The sequence below is a fragment of the Lissotriton vulgaris genome, chromosome 6 (genome assembly GCF_964263255.1).
Source record: "Lissotriton vulgaris chromosome 6, aLisVul1.2, whole genome shotgun sequence".
NCBI classification, from domain to species: domain Eukaryota; kingdom Metazoa; phylum Chordata; class Amphibia; order Caudata; family Salamandridae; genus Lissotriton; species Lissotriton vulgaris.
This window is the reverse complement of record NC_141694.1, coordinates 1,674,589,254-1,674,611,683: the sequence shown is the minus strand read 5'-3', so window position 1 is coordinate 1,674,611,683 and position 22,430 is coordinate 1,674,589,254. Positions and strand designations below refer to the sequence as shown.

Sequence of the window (22,430 nt, the reverse complement as noted above, 5' to 3'; positions counted from 1 at the left end):
TACTTGGACGCAGTCCGACGTCGATCCCACCGCAAAAGGTGCACGGTGGGGAAAGCAGGGCGTCTAGCCGGGCCAGGCGTCGGGCCGTCCCCGCCTCAGGGCTATACGAAGACTGACTGGGTGGGCTGGACGGGCGACTGTATCGGCTGCGAAACCGGAGTCGATGCACACAGCCGGTGCCGAGGAAGAATCCGCCGTCGATGACACAACATGAGTGCCTTCCAGCTCTTTGGGGCCCGAAGGTGCTCCAGGGTAAGGGGGTGACAAAGTAGGACTGGAGTGCCTTAGAATAAGCCTCAATTTGAGCACGCATCGCTCCAACTCCTAGAAGAACTGGTTACTTACCTTCAGTAACGGTTTTTCTGGTGGATACAATATCTGCCCGATTCCTCACTTTCTGAATAGCCCCTGCGCCAGCATTCTGCAGGAAATTATTCCCTAGCTCTCCCATGTAGACGAGGATGTCACAATAGGGAGGCTGCGCACGCGACACCGTATGACGTCATCGGAGCCATAAAAGGACCTCGTTGGCATGCTGACGTCAGTTCCACCCTTTTTTTCTGTGCCACCTAGGCAAACGGGCGGACCGAAACATTTTCACATATATACATAGCATATCAAATATATAAACATACATAGAATCACAAATGCATAATCAAAAAAAAGAGAGAAATAACACGTGAAAAAGCATTTCTCATTAATAAAGTATAAACATGATTAAAATAAAGAATTTTTTGGTAGAAACAGGTGGACAATGGGGAGGCGGGTGGGACAGTGAGAAATGCACAGGCAGATATTGTATCCACCAGAACAAGCACTGGCATTGCCAATAGGTCTCGCAGTAGGAAAGTTGGAGCTATTGGTTTTGTAAATGACATTTTATATTTATGTTTTGTGATTTACAATGCCAATACTTTTAGCTCTGGCATATGTGACACTTTTAGTATTTGTAATGTCACATGTTTTGTATTGCCTTTACTTAGATGTATTGATATTACAATTAACATTGGCTTTGAATTTTTTGAAATAATTAATACTTAAATAAAAGTGATTGTAATTTTTAATGGCAATAGCCTAAACTTTTGTAAATAACTGTTGTGAAGATTATGTTCAGTGACTAAAATCCAAGAACAGAAGTGAAATATTAACTTTTTTTGTGACATTTGCAATAAAGCTTCAAACATTGAGAGAACATATTTGAACCAGTGATGCTGTGGTAGTGCTGAGTGATGCTGTGGTGGTGCTGAGTGATGCTGTGATGCCCCTGAGTGATGCTGTGGTGGAGCGATAGATAGAGGGCGATAGATAGATAGACACAGTGAGGGCGATAGATAGAGTGAGGGCGATAGATAGACGGTGAGGGCGATAGAGTGAGGGCGATAGATAGAGTGAGGGCGATAGATAGATAGAATGATAGAGAGTGAGGGGAATAGATAGATAGAGTGAGGGGAATAGATAGAGTGAGGGCGACAGATGTGTGTGTTTGTGTGTGTGCGGTTGTGTGTGTAGTTGTTTGAGTGGTTGTATGTGTGAGTGGTTGTATGTGTGAGTGGTTGTATGTGTGAGTGGTTGTATGTGTGAGTGGTTGTATGTGTGAGTGGTTGTATGTGTGAGTGGTTGTATGTGTGAGTGGTTGTATGTGTGAGTGGTTGTATGTGTGAGTGGTTGTATGTGTGAGTGGTTGTATGTGTGAGTGGTTGTATGTGTGAGTGGTTGTATGTGTGAGTGGTTGTATGTGTGAGTGGTTGTATGTGTGAGTGGTTGTATGTGTGAGTGGTTGTATGTGTGAGTGGTTGTATGTGTGAGTGGTTGTATGTGTGAGTGGTTGTATGTGTGAGTGGTTGTATGTGTGAGTGGTTGTATGTGTGAGTGGTTGTATGTGTGAGTGGTTGTATGTGTGAGTGGTTGTATGTGTGAGTGGTTGTATGTGTGAGTGGTTGTATGTGTGAGTGGTTGTATGTGTGAGAGGTTGTATGTGTGAGAGGTTGTATGTGTGAGAGGTTGTATGTGTGAGAGGTTGTATGTGTGGGTGGTTGTATGTGTGAGAGGTTGTATGTGTGGGTGGTTGTATGTGTGGGTGGTTGTATGTGTGGGTGGTTGTATGTGTGGGTGGTTGTATGTGTGGGTGGTTGTATGTGTGGGTGGTTGTATGTGTGGGTGGTTGTATGTGTGGGTGGTTGTATGTGTGGGTGGTTGTATGTGTGAGTGGTTGTATGTGTGGGTGGTTGTATGTGTGAGTGGTTGTATGTGTGAGTGGTTGTATGTGTGAGTGGTTGTATGTGTGAGTGGTTGTATGTGTGAGTGGTTGTATGTGTGAGTGGTTGTATGTGTGAGTGGTTGTATGTGTGAGTGGTTGTATGTGTGAGTGGTTGTATGTGTGAGTGGTTGTATGTGTGAGTGGTTGTATGTGTGAGTGGTTGTATGCGTGAGTGGTTGTATGTGTGAGTGGTTGTATGCGTGTATGGTGGTGGGGTTGTGTGTGTGTGGGTGTTTGGGGGTGTGTGGGGTTGTGTGTGTGGGGTTACGTGTGTGTAGTTGTGTGTGGTTGGGTGTGTGGTTGGGTGTGTGGTTGTGTGTGTGGTTGGGTGTGTGGTTGGGTGTGTGGTTGGGTGTGTGGTTGGGTGTGTGGTTGGGTGTGTGGTTGGGTGTGTGGTTGGGTGTGTGGTTGGGTGTGTGGTCGTGTGGAGGCTAGCCAAAATGACTATGTGAAAGTTTTAGTGATGGAAAAACGACCAATGGCCCAAAAGTAAGCTATACAAATGACATAATTAGTTGGCCACAAACCAGCAAACCTTCTGAAGTGAGAAACCTCTAAAAAACTGCAAATTGTGTTCTGGCTTAGTTCAACTGCTGATTGCCATCTAATAGTCTTTATTGACATTTGAGTGCCTTCTCGTTGCCCAGAAGCAGGCAGTCCCAAGGACTGATCCCAGCCTCTGCTCCTGCTGTGTGATGAGCACTGACATGAACTTCAAAGGACCTGGATATGCTTGCAACCATCATTTTCTTTGGTGGTTGCGGCTTTCTGTTTGTTTGATGCTTATGGTCGTATTCAGTCAGTGTATTGGCCAACAACACCGTACTTGTTTCCACTGTTTGTGCATGTCTGCATAGGGAAAGATGCATGTTTAATAGTAAGGTTCACTGCATATCATAATATCCTTGCACATCACGCGCACCTATTAAGGCTCTGTCTCATTGTAAGGATCTTCATGCGTTCCTGTTTCCGCGCCTCTCTTGCACGTCATCTGCATAGCCGCATGCGCGCGCATCCCTCACTGGGTATTAGCTGCATGAAATTATTACATTGATTCTTCTCAAGCATCTGAAGGGTTTAATGGAGTCGGTCCCAGCCCACTTTTGCTGGCGCTCAGTTAATTGAGGATCGTTTGTGTCTTGAGAGGAGGAAACCTCTTCGGTCCCCAGCAGATGCTGACACCTCATTACCTCTCGGAGAAGCCCCGCACAACTTCAAGTAGATTAATACATTTCATAAAAAGGATAATGCTAATGGATAAAGTGGTTTGTATTCTGTCTTGGGTTATGCTTTAATAAGCTCGGAAGTGAAAGAGTCAAGCAAATGCAGAAAACAGAAAAGAGAGCGATGAGGGGTGACATCCTGGCAGATATGATGAAAGAAAACAAAGGGACGAATAAGACAGCCAAACTGAAATGAAACAAACGGGTAGGCAAATAATCTGGAGAGAGACACAGTTGACACAAAGATATAGAGAAAGAGGGAGCTGAGAGAGAAAACAGTACAAGAGAGGGCACGTGAAAGCGTGAGAGAGAATTAGGGAAACAAGAGCGGTCGGGAAACTGAAAGTACGGCCAGCCAGCCATGAATAACAAGCAAATGCAGAAAACAGAAAAGAGAGCGATGAGGGGTGACAGCCTGGCACATATGATGAAAGAAAACAAAGGGACGAATAAGACAGACAAACTGAAATGAAACAAACGGGTAGGCAAATAATCTGGAGAGAGACACAGTTGACACAAAGAAATAGAGAAAGAGGGAGCTGAGAGAGAAAACAGTACAAGAGAGGGCACGTGATAGCGTGAGAGAGAATTAGGGAAACAAGAGCTGCCGGGAAACTGAAAGTACGGCCGGCCAGCCATGAATAATTAGGGGAGGAGAAGCTGCAGAGCACACGCTGGGAGAAGCCCTTTGATGTGGTGGCAACCGTGAAAAAATTCAATTAGGAGGGAGGGAGGGAGGCTGATGCGCGTGCTTGTTTGGTCACGTGATTCACGTGAACTCGAAGAAAACCGCACAGAAAAAAGCCTTAGTTTGACGAGTATTTTGAGAGGCGAGACCTAAAAAGCATTACAGAAGGTAAGTAAGAAATATGCTACTTACCAGTATGCATCTGTTCTTGGCATGTAGGGCTGCTGACATTCATATCTGTGCATAGATCGCCGCCTAGTGTTGGGTCCGGATGATTGCACATTGTTGTCCTGGAAGAGTCTTCGAAGTATCACGAGATAGGTGGCTCCTCCCCCGGACTACAGTGCGCATGGGCATCCTCAGATTGTTTTTCGCCATTGTGGCTGGGATGGAGTATAATACAGTAAGTGATGTCCATACTAAGAATAAGTCTGAGTGCTACAGCTGCGACAGGCACCGGGGAGGAGGGAGGGTGATATGAATGTCAGCAGCCCTACATGCCAAGAACAGATGCATACTGGTAAGTAGCATATTCCGTTCGAGGCATGTGGGCTGCTGAATTCATATCTGTGCATAGAATGTATAGCAGTCTCCCCCTTAGCGGTGGTTGCCCGTGCCAGCTGCAGCAGCCTGAAAAAGAGTTTTTAGTACAGCCTGTCCTACAGCAGCCTGCTGTTTGGAGTGTACATCCACGCAGTAGTGTTTGGTAAATGTATGTATGGTAGTCCATGTGGCATGTGGCTGCTCTACATATGTCTTCTAGAGGAATGTTTCCCAGGAAAGCCATGGATGCCCCTAACTTGCGTGTGGAATGCGCTCTTGGGGCAACTGTTAATGTGCGTTTAGCCTTCTGATAACAAATTTGTATGCACTTAACAATCCATCTGGCTATACCTGATTTTGAAATGGGGTTGCCTTTGTGCTGTGGTGAAAAGGCAACAAACAGTTGTTTAGTTTTTCTGAAAGGTTTTGTCCTGTCTATATAGTACAGGAGAGCTCTTTTAACGTCCAGGGTATGTAGAGCTCTTTCTGCCACTGAATCTGGATTTGGGAAGAACACTGGCAGTTCGATAGTCTGGTTGATGTGAAACTGGGATACCAACGTTGGCATAAATTTAGGGTTTGTACGTAGCACTACCCTATTTGCATGAATTTGTATGAATGGCTCCTGAATAGTTAGGGCTTGTAGCTCGCTAACTCTTAAGTGATGTAATCGCCACTAAGAAAGCCACTTTCCACGTTAGGAATTGTATCTTACACAAGTGTAGGGGTTCAAAAGGTGGTCCCATCAGTCTGGTTAGAACCACGTTCAGGTTCCAGACAGGTGAAGGCGGGTGTCTTGGAGGAATCACTCTTTTGAGTCCCTCCATAAAAGCTTTATTAGCAGGTACTCTGAAGAGTGAAATGTCTTGTCTGTTCTGAAGATAAGCTGCCACCGCAGCTAAATGTATATGTATGGAACTGTAGGCTAGATTGCATCTATGTAAATGTAACAGGTAATATATGATGTTTTGAGTAGATGCATCTAGTGGATTTATGTCATTATTGGTACAATAGATGACAAATAGTTTCCACTTCGCCGCATAGCATGCTCTGGTTGTAGGTCTTCTTGCCTCTTTGATATCATTCATACAGTCAGGAGGCAAGTTCAGGTAACCAAACTCTATGACTTCAGGAGCCAGATTGCAAGGTTCAACTGTTGCAGATCTGGGTGCTGAATGTCTCCATGGCTCTGCGTTAAAAGACTGGGTGTTAACCGCAGCCTTTGATGAGGCACCACGGAAAGTTCTAGGAACGTGATGTACCATGGTTGCCTCGCCCATGTTGGAGCAACTAGGATGAGTGTCATGGAGTGTTGTCGCAGTTTGCGTGCCACTAGTGGTATGAGCGGGGCGGAGGGAAAAGGGTACGCAAACCTGCCTGACCAGTTCATCCATATCGCATTGGCCTGAGACTGCGGATGTGGAAACCTGGCGGCGAAGCTTTGGCATTTTGCGTTTTCCCTTGTGGCGAACAGGTCTATCTCTGAGTGACCCCACTGCTGGAAGTACGGTTGTAGCACTAAGGGATGTATCTTCCACTCGTGCATCTGGTGGCTGTGTCTGCTGAGCAGATCCGCCATCTGGTTGTCCCTGCCTGGGAGGTGTTCCGCCATGAGGAATATGTTCCTCTGAATGGCCCACTTCCTCATGCTTTGCGCTAGATGTGACAACTGTGGAGAGTGTGTCCCTCCCTGCTTTTGTATGTAGTACATGGCAGTCATGTTGTCCGTCCGGATCAACACGACTTTGTTGCACAAATGTACCTTGAACGCCTTCATTGCCATGAAGATTGCCATCAGTTCCAGCAGGTTGATGTGCATCTTCTTTTGCTGTGTCATCCATAGTCCCTGCACTGTGTAATGAGGGACATGCGCTCCCCAGCCCAAGAGAGATGCGTCCGTCGTCAGCACTATTTGTGGTACAGGCTCTTGGAACGGTCGTCCCCTGCAAAGGTTTTGTGGGTTCCACCAATGCAGAGAGTTGTATGCGCGACTGGTCACCAACACTAGGTCCTTTAATTGTACTTGAGCCTGATTCCACTGCCGTGCTAAGCACTACTGAAGCGGATGCATGTGTAGTCTCGCGTGAGGGACTATGAAAATGCAGGAGGCCATCATGCCTATCAACTGCATAAACACCCGTGCTGGGAGCGAGTGTTGGGGTCTGAATCTCTGAATCAGTAATTGAATGCTGTGGATTCTTGCTGAGTTTGGCTGTGCCTTTGCTGCCAGAATGTCTATCGTCGCTCCTAGGTACTGTGTACGTGAGCGGGTTGGAGATGAGACTTTGCGTAGTTTAATGAGAATCCAAGGCTGTGTAGGAGGTGAATAGTGCGAGGTATGTGGCTGGCACATTGCTGGACCGACTTTGCTTGGATGAGCCAGTCGTCCAGATAGGGGTAGACGTGGACATGGTTTCTCCTTAGGTGTGCCGCTACTGATGCTAGGCACTTGGTAAACACCCTGGGGGCTGTTGTCACCCCGAAAGGTAGTACCTTGAACTGGTAGTGCCGATTTTGTATGGTAAACCTGAGATACTTCCTGTGTGCAGGATGTATTGGTATGTGGAAGTACGCGTCTTTTAGGTCTAGTGTTGCGAGGAAGTCTCCCTGAGTGAGCAATGGCAGAACCTGTTGTAGAGTGAGCATGTGAAAATTTTCTGAGAAGATGTATTGGTACAGGGGCCTGAGATCCAGTATTGGCCTGAGAGTCCCGTCCATCTTGGGAATTAAGAAGTACAGCGAGTATACCCCTGTACCCTGTTCCTGTATGGGGACGAGTTCTATGGCCCCTTTTTGCAGCATACTGACAACTTCTTGCTGCAATAAGTCTATGTGCTCTTCAGACATAGGACGGTGTCTTGGGGGTATGCTGGGTGGAATGGAAGTTCGCTCTAGACAATAGCCGTACTAAATAAGTTGTCTCACCCACCTGTCTGTGGTAATGCTCTCCCAGACTGGCAGGAACTGTTGTAATCGCCCCCCGACCGGTGTTACATGGTCCAGGGGCAGTGACAAGGCGTCACTGTTTAGTATTGGCGGAGGATCTGGTGTTGTTATTCCCTCGTCCTCTGCCTTTGCTGCTGTTGCAACGGTATCCACCTCTATTATTTTTATTATAGGTGGTCTGTGTGCTCCCTTTATTGTATGGAATCTGTTGTGATGCCTGGCCTCGTGTAGCTCCTCTATTACTGGAGCGACAAAAGGAACTTCCTCTAAACTGCTGGGACTTCAAGGCACCCATAGACTTGGCTGTCTGTGTCTTTTTTAATCTTTTCTAAGATTGTGTCCACATCCGGACCAAATAAAAAAAATCAGGGTTCACAGGCTGATTCAGTAATGTGGTTTGAATCTCAGGGTTGAACCCAGAGATGCGCAACCAAGCATGTCTCCTGAGCATGACACTTGTGTTGATGGCCCTGGCTGCGGTGTCTGCTGCGTGTAGCGCACATTTAATGAATGCATTGGATATGAGTTTTTCCTCCTGGATTAGCATCTCTGCTCCCTCCTAGTAGGCCTCTGGCAATTGTTGTAGCAGTTGCTCTAGAGTGTCATAATGCGCTTTATCGTATCTGGCTAATAGGGCCTGTGTATTAGAAATTCTACAGATATTAGCTGCTTGAGCCGCCACCCTTTCCCAGAAGCTTTTAATACTTTAGATTCCTTGTCTGGAGGAGGAGCATCACCTGTAGTTTGTGAGTTGGCGCGCTTACGAGCATTTGAGACCACCAAAGAGTCTAACGGCAGCTGTCCCTTAATATATGTAGGGTCCACAGGCGCCGGTCTGTATTTTCTTTCAATTCTGGGGTTAATAACCCTTGCTCTAGGTGTTTCTTTGAAAATGTCCCCTGAGTGTTTAAGGACACCTTTTAGCATTGGCAAAGTTTTAACGGATTTCTCTGAGGTGGAGAAAGTGTCAAACAGGAAGTCCTCTTCAACTGGGTCAGCATGCATGTCCACATCATGATTTTGTGCTGCCCTTTCAATTAAAGCTTTGAACGCAGTTGTATCTTCTGTTGGTGTAGTTTTTACAGGATAAGAGGGAGTATCAGGAATAGTCTGTGATTCCCCCTGGTCAGCAGGGTCTGTCCAGGCCCGAGTCTGGTCATGCTGATCAGTGTCCGCAGGGTAATTATATTGTTCATCATCGTCATACCCCATATCCTCAGTAGTTGGTGTGGGTGAGTATGCAGAAGTGTCCTGGCCATGGTACCTCACAGTCTCAAAAAGGACAGGTGATGTTGCAGAATCCCTTTTCTTTTTGAGTGGAATTTTGTATGATTCAAGAGGATTTTCCGACCTGATCTTCCTTTAGTATATAGTAAGTCTACCAAATTCGGAGTCGATATGTAGCTTCGACTGGTCATCATATGAGGGCTCTTGGTACATAACGTCCTCTTCTCGAAGATGACTCCTTTTTCCCCCAATGACACCTGTTTGGGTGTTTCGACCCCAGGTTTTGGATCGAGCGCCTTGGGGCGTGCAGTCGGTGGGAGTCCGAATTTTATCGGTGGCATAGTGTCTTTAAACAGACTGACCTTCTTCGGCGCCGGCGTCGATGTAGGCCCGACCGACTTTGCCTTTTCGCCAATAAGTCTTTGGCCCTGCGTCGACTTCGGTGCTTGTGGCGTCGGAGGCGCACTCTTCTGCCTCGACTCGATGTCCTTTGAGGCGCTTTTGGATTTCGACTCGAGGCCTTTGACGAGCTGTGGCCTGTCAACTTGATGCTTCGTATCGAGATCCTTCCGAGACTCGAGCCCCTTGTTTGTGTCGCTGTCCGTCGACGTCAACTTCTTTTTTAATGGCGGACTTCAGCGCACCGATCTTCGGTTCGACACTTTTTACTTTCGACCCCGCAGGGTCATCGACACCTTTTTTCTTTGTCGACTCCGATGGGTTCGAGCTTTTCGACCCGAAGACTGTTTTCAACAGTTTCAGTTTTGACTCGATGACTTTCGTTTTCGTTTTGAGTAGTTGAACCGATGGCTCATGTGATGTATTCTTAGCCGGGCCTTGACGCGGGGCTATAGAATGTTCTTCATGATCTTGGCTAAGGCCTTGTGGCAATGCCTCGACCTGAGCCCCTGGAAGTCTTTGAGTGTCTGTTTCGGGCCCGTACCCACTGTTGGGCCTGGGTCATCACTCGAGTCGTCATCAACGGCTCCAATGGGGGATACGTCGTCCCTTACCTCGACAACGTTTTCATCTTCGACGTTGTCTTCGTCGTCTTCATAATAATTGGAGTCATGCTCCGAACCGGGATCCGACTTCTGTTCTGGATCCTCTGTCTCGACGTCTTCGTCGAAGATATTCACCGGGTCGGGCGCTGGCTTCGACATAGTTTGCCTCGCTGCGCGACGGAGTCTAATCGTCTTCTTCGACCTGAATCGAGCACAAGCTAGACAGTTGTTCTCATCGTGCTCTGGTGATAAGCACTTGTTGCACACCGGGTGTACATCGATGTGCGGGTACTTAGAGTTACAGTTACAGAGTGGGCATCGTTTGAACGGGCTCTGTTCCATCGACGATCGGGTCTCCGGTGTCAAAAAGGCCACGCGGCTCTCTTCGACGCCCTGCTCAAGAAGAACTGGTACAAGAACTCGGCACCGATCGAAACAATATCGACGACCCCGAAGGCTTTTTGTCCTTTAGAAAGTTTCCGAACTTGAGTAAAGAAAAGTACATCCCAACCCAATGGCGGAAAAAACAATCTGAGGATGGAGAGGATGCCCATGCGCACTGTAGTCCGGGGGAGGAGCCACCTATCTCGTGATACTTCGAAGACTCTTCCAGGACAACAATGTGCAATCATCCGGACCCAACACTAGGCGGCGATCTATGCACAGATATGAATTCAGCAGCCCACATGCCTCGAACCTTGTTCTTCTGATGGATACTTCTGCCTGTGGATTCCTCACCTTCTGTATAGACTCCCAAAGCTGTACCTCTCCTGGAGGAGAGTAGACCAAAAAAATCCTGCAAAACAGAACTAGCAAAATGGCCATCCTTACCCTCCTAGCTGAGGTAATGGCAATCAAGAAAACCGTCTTGAAAAAGAGAAGCCTAAACGGGCAAGAATGAAGAGGCTCAAAATGAGAACCCATTAAAAAGATAAGAATGAGATTCAAATCCCACTGAGGCATATTTAAAGGTGTGTGAGGGAACTTATTTGTAAGGCCCCTAATGAACTTCATGACAATGTGGTACTTGAATAAAGACGGCTGGTCCGGCAAACATCGAAAGGCCGACAAGGCCGACAAATAGCCCTTAACAGTCGCTACAGCGCTACCTTGCCATGCCAAAGAAAATGAAAACTCCAGAATATTAGCTAACAGGCCTTCAGAGAGTCAATGTCGCTCTCTCCGCACCACCTAAACCTGGACCATCTGGAAGAGTAAACAGACTTAGTGGAGTGTCGCCTAGACGATGAAATAACATCCACTATATCTGGAGGGAGAGAGAAAGAACTCAGGTTGCCCTGTTCCATCTCCAGGCATGAAGGTGCAAGCTCTGGAGGTGGGGGGTAGAACCTGCCCCTGCATCTGCGAGAGGAGGTCTGCCCTGAGAGGGAGACGGAGCGGCGGGTACGATGAGAGGTTAAGTAGATCTGTGTACCACTCCCTTCTTGGCCAATCCGGTGTGATCAATATAACTTGGGCCTGGTCTTGGCAAATCTTCCTCACAACCCGAGGAATCAAGGGTATGGGAGGAAACGCGTAATGATGTTGTGAGTTCCAATCCATCTGACACGTGTCCCCCAATACTCCCTGCATCGGATACTGGAGACTGTATAATTTCTAGTGAGTGACAAACAGATCCACCCGAGGAGACCCCCACACCGAAAGATGTGATGGACCACCTCCAGATGAAGCAGCCACTCGTGATAGGCCGAGTAACGCCAACAGACTGTCCGCACAAACATTCTGCACACCGAGAGGATTTGCAAACACACAAATCCGATGGCCCTGAACTCAGGACCAGAGTCGCAGAGCCTCTCGACAGACGAAAAGGCCTCCCTGTTTGTTGATGTACCACATCGCGGTAGTGTTGTCCGTCAGGGCCTGAACCGACTGACCGCGAAGGGCCAAACGTATCACCCAAAACAGGTTGATATGAAGCAACCTTTCTTCTGGAGACCAAAGACCAAAGACCTCTAGATCCCCCAGATGAGCACCCCACCATAGAGGGGAGGCATCCGTGATCACTATGATCACCGGCAGAGGAGACTAAAAGGGCTTTCCTTGAGACAGGTTGCCCTGCACACTCCACCAAGTCAGCTCCGCTGCAGCTTTTCTGGAGATTCTGATCTTCTCCCTGAGATCTCCGTTGTGCTGATACCACTGCCTGCGGAGGCACCCCTGGAGTACCCTCTTCTGCCAGCGTGCATGGTTGACCAACAGAATGCAGGAAGCGAACAGAACATGCAGGCGAAGGACCTTAAGGACTGGAACAACCGCTCCATCGTGAAATAAAGGAATAATTTCCTGTATGTTGAGAATCCTCAGCGGAGGAGGGAAAGCTTGACACACAGAAGTTTCCAGTATTGCCCCAATGAACAGGCTGCGCTGAGAAGGCACCAGGTGAGATTTGAATACATTTATCGAGAAACCCAATTTGAACAACAGATAAGCTGTTACCTGCAAATGGCGCGAAACCAACTCTAGAGACTGTTTTTAATAGCTAGTTGTCCAGGTAGGGGAAAACAGGTTCCCCATACCTTCTGAGATGAGCAGCTACCACCGCCATCACCTTTGTAAAGACTTGAGGTGCAGAAGTAAGACCGAACGGAGGAACCGCAAACTGATAATGTTGTGAGCCTATTGTGAACTGGAGCTACTTCAGATGCGACCTCAGGATGGGAGGATGAAAATAGCATCCTGTAGATTGATGGACACCATCCACTCTTCCTGTTGCAGCGCAAGAAGAACCTGAGCCTAGGTCAACATTTTGAACTTTTCCAGTCTGAAGTAAAGGTTCAAAATCCTGAGGTCCCAAGATTGGTCTTACGCAACCGTTCTTTATGGGGGATCAGGAAATACCAGGAGTAGCAACCCTGACCCCTTTCCTGCTCCAGAACCACCTCTATCCCACCTTTCAGTAGCAAGGTAAGCACCTCCTGCTGTAAAAGCAGTATGTGATCCTCTGAGCACCAACCCTGGCGAGGAGGGTAAGGAGGGGGAAACTCCAAAAAGAGAAGGGCGTACCCATTCTCTACAAGATTCTAGACCCAACGATCGGACGTGATCAGTCTCCATTCTTGTAGAAAGTGGGACACCCGACCTCCAACCAGACGAACATGTTCTAAGATGGGGGGATCTAGAACTGCTTTCCTGATGTACCAACAGTGGTGGGAGGGGAAGTAGAGAAGGAGGATTGTTGTCGAGCTGCTCCCCTGAGGCCTCTGTACGACTTGTGCAAGTGATTCTGCTGTTGCTGGCTCTGTTGAGACTGATGGCATTACGAAAGGAAGCAGATCTCCCAAATCCACATTATCGCTTGTAGCCTTATCCTCTAGACTGCACCAGGGACCCAGAGACATTGCAGTAGCCCTGCTGTCCTTAAAACGCTCTAGGGCTGAGTCAGCCTTTGAACCAAAGAGTTTTGACCCATCAAAGGGAAAATCCAGCGAAGTCGCCTGAACATCAGATGAGAAACCAGACAACCAAAGCCATGCCTGTCTCCTTGCACCCACAGAAGACCCCATCACACGAGCTACAGCGTCAGCAGTGTCCATGCCCGATTGAATCACCAGATGTGCCGAAGCCTATGAATCAGAAAGTACTTCCAAGAAATTAGCCCGATCCTCCTCAGGCAACTTCGGAGCTAGCTGCATGACTGAGTCCATCAAAGCATGGATATACCTTCCAAGAAGGCAAGTTGTATTAGTGGATGTAAGAGCCATACTTGCAGAAGAGAACACCTTCTTTGCCGCTTGCTCCATCTTTTTAGAATCCCTATCACCAAGAATGGCAGGGAAAGAACCAGAAGACTGCTTCGAACAAGAAGCCTGGACAACCAAACTTTCCGGCGTAGGATGTGATGATACAAAAGCCGGATCTCCAGGAGCAGGCCTGTACCTTCTAGAGATCGAATGAGAAACCGCAGGAGCAGATAAAAGCTTCTGCCACACCTCCAAGATTGGTTCTGTCAAAGCATCAGTAAAGGGAAGCAACGGTTCAGAAGTTGAAGAAGATGTATTGAGAACTTCAGTAAGAATATTAGCTTTCACCTCAGCTGAGGGAAGCTGAAGACCAAGCAACTCAGCCGCCTTTTTTCTGACCACATGATAAGGAGCAATGTCTTGAACAACCCCAGCATTTGCAGATGGAAGATTATACCAAGTATCCAGGCCAGTAGCCTCATGAACGCCTTCAAACTCATCCATAGAATCAACAATATCTCCTTCCTCCTGATTCTGTGCATATTCCTCCTCGTCAAGGAGCTTCTGCGCCTCTCTCCCAGAGCGTTGCTTAGGAATAGGCGTCGGCAGCACCACACACGGCGCCGGTGAAGACCTCAACGACGTCAATGGAGGAGCCTCAGCTTCAAACCTCAACGTCGATCGAATTCGAGGTGGTGCAGACTCAGCAGCCAAAGGAGTCCAAGGAGCCAGAGTCCCGAAGGCGCACTGGATAGAGCAGAGGCCCTGGCAAACATGCTAAAAATTGCATTAAGAAAATGCAAAGAATCTGACCCAGGAGCAGGAAAAGTAGGATATTGATCTGTACCTTCCTGAAGAGGAACCACCTGAGGTCGAATCGGAGGCTGCGGAGCCAGGGACAGCGCCCGCACAGGAGAAGACTCCCTAGGCGCCGGAGACCTCGCTTTAGCCGATGAGTCTTCATGCAGCAAAGTGCCCTTCGAAGCCGGCGACCTCGGAACCGGAGATGGAACTGGAGTCACCCGAGGAGATGGAGAAACTAAGTCCTTTCTTTGAGGCCACTCAGCTAGAGTTGACAACCTCGAAGCCCTGGCCTTCGAAGAATGGTGTCGAGAGCCATGTCTTTTCTTGGACTTCTTATGTTTTTTCGACTTCGAAGTATAGGGAGATGAAGCCTTCGCCCTCTTTCGACCTCGCTTCTCCTTTTTGGCTTTGGCCATGAATAGCTTGGCATAACGCTCCCTGATAGCCATTGGATTCATTTTCCTGCAGCTTTGACATTCCTCGACGTCATGGTGCGAAGATAAGCACAAGAGGCGATCTTTATGCGGGTCCGTGATCGACATATGCCCGCCACTCTCTGCAGGGTTTAAATCCAGTCTTTCTGAAAGTAGCCATAAGAAACAAATAAGAGATACAAAGTTGTCTTAGAAGAAAATGGAGAGCCCCAAGAAAAAACCGTTAAGTGTCGATGGTGCGGAAAAAAGGGAACGGACTTCAGCACGCCGACGAGGTCCTTTGATGGCTCTGATGAGGTCATACGGGAGCGGAGCCTACCTATTGTGACGTCCTCGTTGACGTGGGAGAGCTAGGAAAGAATTTCACGCGAAATGTTGGCACTGGTGGTATTCAGGAGGTGATGAATCTACAGGCAGAAGTATCCATCAGAAAGGGGGGGTATGGAGGAAGCAACTGCCGGGTGCCCTTACCTGGCATGGAGCAAGAGAAGTAGGCGCCAGCAGTACGCGTATGGGAGGACCTCCGTGCTCGACGCTTGTGCTTACCCGTCTCCGAAGGACGTGCGCGGGAACAACCTCTGGAACAGGCCCGGTCTATGGAGGTAGAGCTGCGACGCGAAGGGCCTGGACAGGACAACAGTGCGCCCACTAGTTTCATACGAGGCTCTCTCAAGGACTTGGGCTTCAACTTCTGACAGGCATCGCACTCCTTGGAGTCGTGGTGCACGACGAGGCACCACATAGAGATGAGGTACGGGTCAGTGCCAGACATTTGAATGCGCACAGGCTTCACAAGCCTCAAAGCCGGAAGGCACTGCACACCATTCCCAAGACACCAATGGTGTCGAGAAGGCCCAAAAACCAGGCCAAGGAACTGCTGGTTTTCCAGGATCTGCGCTCAGATGCGGAACAGAAGAAAACTGACGTCAGAGCGGGGATAGTTAAGGAATTTGCGGCTAGACGTCTCCATCAGATACCAAAAATGTGTTCTAGTTTTATTGTCATGCAAGGAAAGGGGCAGTGGAGGAAGGGAGGGGGAGGAGGGGAGTTGAGTTGCAGGGAGGGAGGGGATGCGAGGAGGGTGAGTGGCGGTGCAGGGAGTAGGAGGTGGGGGGATAGAGGGGTGAAGGTGGAGGGTGAGTGAGGGAGGTGGAGGGAGTGAAGGTGGAAGAGTGGAGGTGGGGAGAGTAGAGGTGGAGGCCGTGGAGGTGGCGATTTATTTAGGGTTGATCTAAGTCTTGGGGAATCAAGTGTCCCACAGTGTGCGTCATTAAAAGCCAGAAAGGTCTAGTTGAAGTGAGAGGAGATTTAAACATTACCAGACACCATGCGCTGCACTTTATGGAAATGTCTAATTTCAGCACATAGGCATTTCAAAAATATTTGTCATTCCTAGGCGAGATCCAGTTTACTGCTATTGTGGATTCACGATTTGAAGTTTGATGTCTTCTGGTAGTTACTGTCACAGGGTTTCAAGAAGTCACGATGTCTAACTGGCATAAACTTATTCACTCTTGAGAAAAAGTGAATTGCAGCAATTCATGACTTCGGTGCACTTTGATCGTTGTTTCCTCATTCCACATTGAAAAGGAAAATGGATTTTTAAAAGAGTTGATTGGAAATACATTAACTTTATTTATTTTTTTGCACCGTGCTATTAACAATACAGTTTGCGAATGCAAGCAAAAAGAAACGGCAGACAGCATATGGAGCAGTAAATAAATAAAAAGAAAAACACATTCAACGTGCAAAAGCGATTTTCAGAAATTGAGCAGCCTGGCAGCAAATGATGACCGCTGCTGGCCCTCGATAAAATTGAAAAAAATATTTTTTCAAGGACAGCGCCAGGAGAGGTGAAAAGCAACAGAGGAGCGGATGAGGAGTGCACGGGGAGCAGGCACGAGGGAGGGGGGGCGCAACGGGGTTGTGTTGGGACCAACTCAGGAGCTCAAGGCAGGTAAAGAATAAAAAAATAAATATAAAACAAAAAAAGATCGCTTGAGGAAGCAAAGGATGAACTGGGGAAAGAAGGACCAACACGAGGAGTGCACAGGAGCGGTGCTTGAGGCAGGGAGCAGCACACAAGAGAGACAGCAAACAACATGCACTGAATAGAAACAAGTGGTCTTCACTTTACAAACACTCCACTGGTGCTTGTTGCGGCATCCACGGAGCGAGCAGCGGCGTGCAGGGCCCATATGTTTGTAATTAACGTGGCCGCGTGCTGCTCGCTCCGGCAAGGTGGATGCCGCCACAAGCACGATTACAGTGCTTGAAAAGTGAAGACCGATTGCTAAAGGCCCTCTCCTAGAGCAACGCATATGCGCTGCCTAGGCGAGACCTAAAAAAGGGTCAGTTTTCACTGTAAAAATGAAGTGTGTCCACGTTGCGTTTTGAGTGGTTACCTGTTGCGGGCACTAGGCCAACCCCCACAAGTGAGGTCCGATTTGTATCGGGAGTCTTAGGGTAACACAGAATTGTACAGCAACTATTGACTTTCAATGCATTTCTACCTTCCAAATGAAAGACAATGTGTAAAAAAGAAGTCCCTTTGAAAAATGGGTACTCACAATTTGGGAAATGTGCAACTAGCTACTGTTTCTAAACTCGATATTTTGTTCCGATTTCAGAAATACAAAGGTGTCTTCCATACTGATTTTGCACTATATATATATATATATGTATCTTCCCAAATTAATTGCTATATACCCGGTACATAATAAAAACCATTGCAAGACGCTGCTCAGTTATTGGCTCTGGGCTCGTCGGGTTCTTTGTGAACCTACAAGTACTATATATCCCCACAACCAGAAAGGTCCGGCGGATGTAACAGTATATTGCTTTCAAACATTGTCATATTTAGAAGTTACAGGTGAAAACGTTAGCACAAATGGCTGTTTTTTTCAACTCATTTCAAATTTCATATTTTCAACTGTTAGTTTCTATAAAGAAACCTTGAAGAATCTACATAAATTACCCCTTGCTGAATTCAGAAATGGGTCTACTTTTTTAAAATGTATAGCTTTCCAGGATCCATTATGGCTTTCATACCCATTTCTACCATTAACTGGAAGAAGGTTGAAAGCACAAAAAATAGCAAAAAAGGCTATGTCCCAGTAAAATGCCAAAACTGTGTAAACAAGGCAGGGGAGGGGTCCTACTTGTATGATATTTGGTAGATTGCATGAATGTATAGGAATTGAATTGCCCTAGGGCATTATCCATAAGGACGACAGTGACATCACAGCCGGATGGGCGGGACTAAGATTGCCAGGAAGGGGAGGGCTCAGAATTGCACAACATCACAGGGAAGGATTGTGACATCGCTGATATAGCAGTGGGGCTCAGAGACACAGACTGGGGTTATAACATCTAAGCCAGGATCATTAGTTCTAAAATGAGCGCAGGAGGCCTGGGAGGTTCTTGAAAACAATGATTCAGCATGTTCCTTGTCACGGGGTCATCAAACATCTAGGCGCGAGGCTAGAGAGGCAGTGTTATCTCCAGGGGGTCACAAAGGCAGATATGCCCATCAGATGGGAAGAGGTGCGTTCTGTTGGACAAGGGAGTCTACTTAAAACAGACCAAGCGGCGGTGTAAAAGTAAGTCTGATCGAGGAAGAAACGTGGAAGTGAACATGCCCAGAAAGTCTACCTGGTCTGAGAAACCGAAGGAAGAAGACAAGTATTGAGGATTTAACAAAATCTTTATGCCCCCTAACTTGCAGAAGACATCTGACAAGACTGAAACTCAAGGTGGGAGGTCGCCCGCTGCAAACATACCTGGCACGTGCCCACGGCGCTCACCGAGCAGTAGAAAAAGTAGTCCTCCGAGGAGACACGAAGACCAGGGGGCCACAGGAACATGTCTGGTTCACAGTGATCACAAGAAGCGATCTTGCAAAGGCCCCTACTCCTGCAAAAACTCATCTTACACACCGCAGGGTGCCCCCATCCCCCAATCTAGGAGTCTGTCCCCCAAAAAAGATGGAGGCATAGCAAAATAAAAAAAATTGGGACACTCTGCGAGCTTTGCACCACGGACACTTGTCCTCTCCGCAAACAAAGGAGAAAGAACTAACTTGATGGACTTTAAACATTTTACGTAAACCCCATTTACCCAATGAGCAGAGCTCGGTACGACTTGTTGACTTGTGGTACCATGGTCAATGGACTAGTGAATAGATATTTTATTTAAAAATACGGCTGCCGTATGCCCCTTCGTCTGTGAGTACGGCAGCCAAGGGTGACTGGCCTGTGAAAAGTCCAGAGGATGGGGCACGGTCAGTCAACATAATTGTGCGAATCTCATAGACATCGGTTTCATTCCAGTTCGGCTCAGCTGCTTATTTTGTATTAAACACCACAACACGTGCGTTTCAATGCCACCCTTGAGAGCGGAAAGATCACCTGGTCCTGTCAGAAGACTGGCGCGCGCTTGTCCGGTGCCGGAAGAGAGCACATCATATCCTTCCCTTTTACGCTCGCCCTTGCGTGCGAAAACAGATAAAACGTGGCCGTGGCCTCTTCACTGCCTAAGGAAGACGGAAACAGGGTATTCACTTGGGCCAGCCATTCCACTTGCTCCTATTATTTCAGGATTGCAGGTGGCCGCGCAGAGTACAGATGGCAACCAGTGGTGCGCGCGCACAACAAAGGAGGGGGGGGAGGGAGCGCGGCAGTGAGGCGTACACACGCAGGACGGTAATGGGCATTGCAAAGGCAGGACATGCACCGGTCTTTGCCCAATCGTGTGGAGTATTTTTATTAAAAAAGCACACGAAAGCCAATAACAGCCGGAGAAAGCAAAACCACACACACAAGCGGGTGGTTAGCTTTCTGAAGACCCTTTAAGAGGTCTTGCGCTGCACGAGCATGCTGCGCACTGCAACGCTAGGCGCGAGACCTAAAAATGTTGGTTTTCTAGCAGCGACAAAGATATATATCCACACATGCATACATATTGCTTATTAATCCAATATAATAAACTAACCTGAGCATGAAACAATGCTAATGCTTTAGCAGTATGCATAGGAATCAGGACCTTCATGAGAAACTGCTTGTGTTCCGCTTTCAATGGCAACGCAAAACCATTAATAATACTGAAAAACAAAAAACAAAACAAAGGGTTGGAGTCACATTACTGCTATTCAATAGAATGGCTGCACTGTAGACAGTAGTTTAAAATGACATTTGCTTTTATATAATGGCCTTTTCAAATATCTAAAACAGCAGTTGTATGCTTACAAATTGCACTACTTGAACCCCCTCTCCCACCATCTACTTTTACAGCTTAAAAAAGATCCACAATGAAAGCAAAGTAATGTCATAACAATATCCCCTACTCGAATACGTACCTGCTGAAAAATGTTATAAGGGTCATTGTCACACACAAAATTTGGATTCAAATTTCACCCATATAATCCCTCTTTAGCTTAATATTTAAAGGTCTAGACAGGGAGTTTAATTATGCCTTCTCGTGGTGCAAGACATGATCAGACCATTGCAAAGTCCAAATTAGGGCAGATTCAGTTACATTTGCATTGAAAAGTGAACATAGAAAATCAATAAGTTCGATGTCAGAAAATCTTAAGTTAGAACATTACAGGTATTATTCAATCACAGAACAAATTAAAAAAACTTAAGTGGGAAACAAAAAAGCAACTGAGAAGATACTTAACTCAGACATTTTTTAGATAGACTAACAATATTAAATAGATTCTGTCACAATTTTTCAAAGTACTAATGATATTTGCGATAGTCATGGTACTGTGCGTCAAAGACTTGGATTGTACTTGTTAGTATGGGGGCTCAGCATCAGGACGTTAAATGGATATGCATGAGTTATGTTATGTTATATAGTCTTATATAGCGCACAGCTGCTCCAGCAAAGGAGAGTCCCGGCGCTAGCAGCTAAAAGGTACCGAAACACAACAACCTAAAGCCATGCTAGCCGTCTTACAAACAGAGATTACCCTGCAGGAAAGAGAAAAGTTTTGATAGCTTTCCTAAAAGCAGTCAGGCAGTCTATGCCGCGGATCTGTACAGGCAGTGAGTTCCACAGCCTAGCTGCAAGGCAGCGGAAAGACCGTCCGCCCGCCCCGCTGCGCTTGAACCGTCGGGTGACAGCCAGATGTTGTCCTTCCGAGCGCAACAGACGGGAGGGAGCATAAGGGATAAGCAGGTCACTCAACAGATTAGGGCTGGCAGATTTCAATATCTTAAAGGATAGACACAGTGTCTTGAAGTGAATCCGCTTCTCCACAGGGAGCCAATGTAACTTGCGGATAGCGCCAGTAGCAGAACAGAAACGCGGGAGACCAACCAGAACTCTAGCTGCAGTATTCTGAACACGTTGCATCCGAAGTACTTCAGCTTTATAAGCTCCCAAAAGAAGAGAGCTGGCATAGTCTAGGCGAGAAAGAATATTCTCCTGTACAATTAGCTGACGTATGGAAGGCTCAAAAAACTTCAGAAGAGGCTTGAGACCCCACAGAAGGCCATAACACGTGCCAGCAACTTTCTTAGTGTGTGCCTAAATACTAAGTGTTGGGTCCATCCACACCCCGAGATTTTTAACCACTGCCTTAGGTGTAGGAATATCACCTAGAGCGGTCGGCCACCAACTCTCGCTCCACATAATGCGTTCTTCCCGACCAACAAAACCTCAGTTTTGCTGGCATTTCATTGCAAGCAATTGGTGGCCATCCATTCGCTACAGCCGTCATCCCATCTCTAAATCTAGAGGCATTCGGAGAGGACCCTTCCGCCAAGGTGACAACAAGCTGCGTGTCGTCTGCATAAGAGACCATGGTGAGGTCCCACTGCCTGGCGACAGCAGCAAGAGGCTGAATGTAAAGATTGAACGACGAAGGGCTCCACGCCGAGCTCTGGGGTACCCCCTGATCGATGGAATAGGCCTGGGAGAGAAACGGGGGGCGGACACTCGGAACGATCTTTCGGTCAGAAAGGATCTGAACCATTCCAGAGCCGACCCAATCACCCCAGCTTCCTCCAACCGTTGTAAAAGGATGGCATGTGATACAGTGTCAAAGGCGGCACTGAGATCTAATAAGACCAGTGCCACACTCTGACCAGTGTCAAGAATGGATCGCAGATGCTCAGTGGTAGCCAGGAGAGCCGTCTCCGTACTGTGGCCCGGGCTAAACCCATTCTGAGATGGATCCAAGATGTTGTTAAGAGTTCAGGAATTTAGTAAGCACGTTGCTGATATGTGATTCTGTGATCTTAGCTACCCACGGCAAAAGGGAAATGGTCCTAAAATTTTCAGGTTTGGTTGGGTCCAACGTAGGTTTTTTTAAAATCGGGGATACCCATGCCCGTTTCCATAATACCGGAACAGTTGCCGTGGAAAAAGAGGCGTTAATTATTTGACAGAGTGGAGCCTGAAGAATAGGGAGTGACTCTCTAAACGGCGTTGGTCTCAGGGGGTCAGAAGGAGAGCCAGTTCAAATTTTGCCACTCAGCCTGGTGAACTCCTCATGAGATATACTTGGAATGGCTGGCAGGATCAACCGAGATCCAGTTTCAAAAGGCATAGAAATGGAAGTGGGGACTTGAGGAAAAGATTGATAAATAGTACG

The 22,430-nt window shown here is 47.4% G+C and overlaps 1 protein-coding gene across 1 annotated transcript in view; it reads right to left on the bottom strand.

Annotated features, from left to right (window-relative positions):
- The window catches only part of PPP2R5A (protein phosphatase 2 regulatory subunit B'alpha), an 885,130-nt gene that overhangs the window by 384,577 nt on the left and 478,123 nt on the right, over nt 1-22,430 (bottom strand). Inside the window, exon 7 of the mRNA XM_086927850.1 lies at nt 19,820-19,928. Coding sequence (XP_086783976.1) covers nt 19,820-19,928 — 109 coding nt within the window. The remainder of the gene's footprint in view (nt 1-19,819; nt 19,929-22,430) is intronic.